The 2,183-nt window shown below is 41.4% G+C and overlaps 1 protein-coding gene across 1 annotated transcript in view; it reads right to left on the reverse strand.

The window, feature by feature from the left end:
- Positions 1-2,183, reverse strand: part of tenm3 (teneurin transmembrane protein 3) — a 351,094-nt gene that overhangs the window by 2,756 nt on the left and 346,155 nt on the right. Inside the window, exon 53 of the mRNA XM_013914582.1 lies at positions 950-1,080. Coding sequence (XP_013770036.1) covers positions 950-1,080 — 131 coding nt within the window. The remainder of the gene's footprint in view (positions 1-949; positions 1,081-2,183) is intronic.

Consider the following 2,183-nt stretch of genomic DNA (forward strand, 5'->3'; position numbering starts at 1 on the left):
CTCTACGTCAGCGTCTCTACGTCGGCGTCTCTACGTCGGCGTCTCTACGTCGGCGCCTCTACGTCGGCGTCTCTACGTCAGCGTCTCTACGTCAGCGTCTCTACGTCAGCGTCTCTACGTCAGCGCCTTTTCCTCACTCTCAGTGTGAGTGTGATTACTGGTGACCCGACAACACGTGCACAGACATCCTCCTTTACTTATTTCCTTTCCTTTAAATGGGAGGATGTCTCACTAATAACTTCCTATTAATTTATTCCTCGTTTCTTCTCGTTCTGTTATTTTCTGTTCCTTGTCAACGTTACGTTTGCATGACTATATATAAATGAGTAACTATTAAGATGTAGAATGTCTCGTATGTGGCCATCAGCAACAGTGACAAGAGTACTGAACAAACCACCCAGATGTGTTTGATGCAGTTACATCATTTATTCCATTTACAAATATCATCCAGTGACTGGACTGACTGGATTAGCCACCGACTCGCTGCTCCCTGATGGCACGATTCTAAACCCGCTGTCAGTGCTGGCCACTTAGCTACAATACGAGCTCCAGATCAAGCCCTGAGGAGCTGGATTATGCTTGTTAGAGTTTCTTTCTTGTGCTGAAAAGTCAAAGAAAGATGATTCAGACATGTTTAAGAAGTACGTCCAGGCCAGGTTACATCACTGGAGACTTTTGAGAAAACGTGAGGACCTACTGGTGATATGTACGACTGATGACGCCCATTTGATTTATTCAATTTAATTAATTTTTTTCTAACACTGTTTGGTAAGATCAAGGCAATAAAACTACTTCATGGTTTGTATTACAAGCAAAAATGAATTTTGCACAAATGTAACCACTGTTTGTTTGACACTTGTTCCACTGTCACTGGGCTGCAACCAGAGAAAACGCCCGCTGTGACAGATCGGGTGTGGTGTTCCTCCATAGTTTATCTGAGTATACATACAGGCAGGTCATCCCACAGCTGGCTCTTTTTCATCTCCAGTGATGGCTGTATCAGGTCAAATTTCGGAATAGGGAATCCTGGGATGGCATTATGGAGATGAAAGCCAAATGTGACCAACCAGATGTTGATATCTGCAGAGAAAGAGAAGAGTGGAAATAGTGATATTTATAAAAGAAACTGAGAAACAACAATGCAAAGCAATCATACTGTATCAGAGGGACTGGGACTAGTTTTATGCCTTCATATAAACTGACAAACCTCTGTTGGTGTTTAAAACACATTGATTCAATTTGATTTTACTCATATAGTGCCTCAAGGTAGGGGTGAGGAGTAGAAACAGTATACGGTAGAAACAATATGAATTTGGCTTTTTGCTATAGCGCTCTACCACGAGCACATGTTGATGGTGTCATGCAAGCAAGGAGCTTATAAAGAAGAGCGGTGTGACGCTGGTCATATGGACCTGGTTTGGGTTAAGCAGTCGGATGTTGAGCAGAAAAATATCATCTGACAGTAATGGTGAAGAGACGGAATACAAGTAATTTGTTTCCTCACTTCAAAAACAAAGCCCATGTTGGAATATGAGCAAAGCCAAACACTGCACCTTCCACAAACAGTCAGTCCAGTGAAAGAAAAACGGTGGCCCTACACAGCAGACATTTTACTTTATTACTGTATTCAAAAATGTTGGCGCATTTATCTTCATTTTTATTTGTTATTTAAGAATTTTCTGTTACATTGTTTGGAAAAAGATCTGAAATTATTTGAAAAGTTTTATAATTTAAAATTTAAAAAAAGTTTTGCACAATAAATGTTCTTAAAATAGCATTTTTATACTGTTCAGTCATTTTGACACACACACACACACACACACACACACACACACACACACACACACACACACATATCTATATCTATCTATATATACAGAAGAATATATCACAATATATACTGTTACTGCACATGCTTCAAATTACACCGCAGTATGGATTTTAGGCCATGTCGCCCAGCCCTACCTCAAGGCATTTAATATCATAAGGTGGGGACCCTACAATAATCCAGAGGAAACAATCAGGTGACCCCTATGAGCGATCACTTTGGTGACCGTGAGAAGGAAAAACTCCCTTTGCACAGGAAGAAACCTCTGACACACTCATGGTGGGGCAGCCATCTGCCCAGACCGACGGGGGAGAGGGGAGGGAGACGAGACAAAGGACATGCTGTGATTAATGCA

Source organism: Pundamilia nyererei, unplaced genomic scaffold, assembly GCF_000239375.1.
Source record: "Pundamilia nyererei isolate P.nyererei 1_Seehausen unplaced genomic scaffold, PunNye1.0 scaffold00207, whole genome shotgun sequence".
NCBI classification, from domain to species: domain Eukaryota; kingdom Metazoa; phylum Chordata; class Actinopteri; order Cichliformes; family Cichlidae; genus Pundamilia; species Pundamilia nyererei.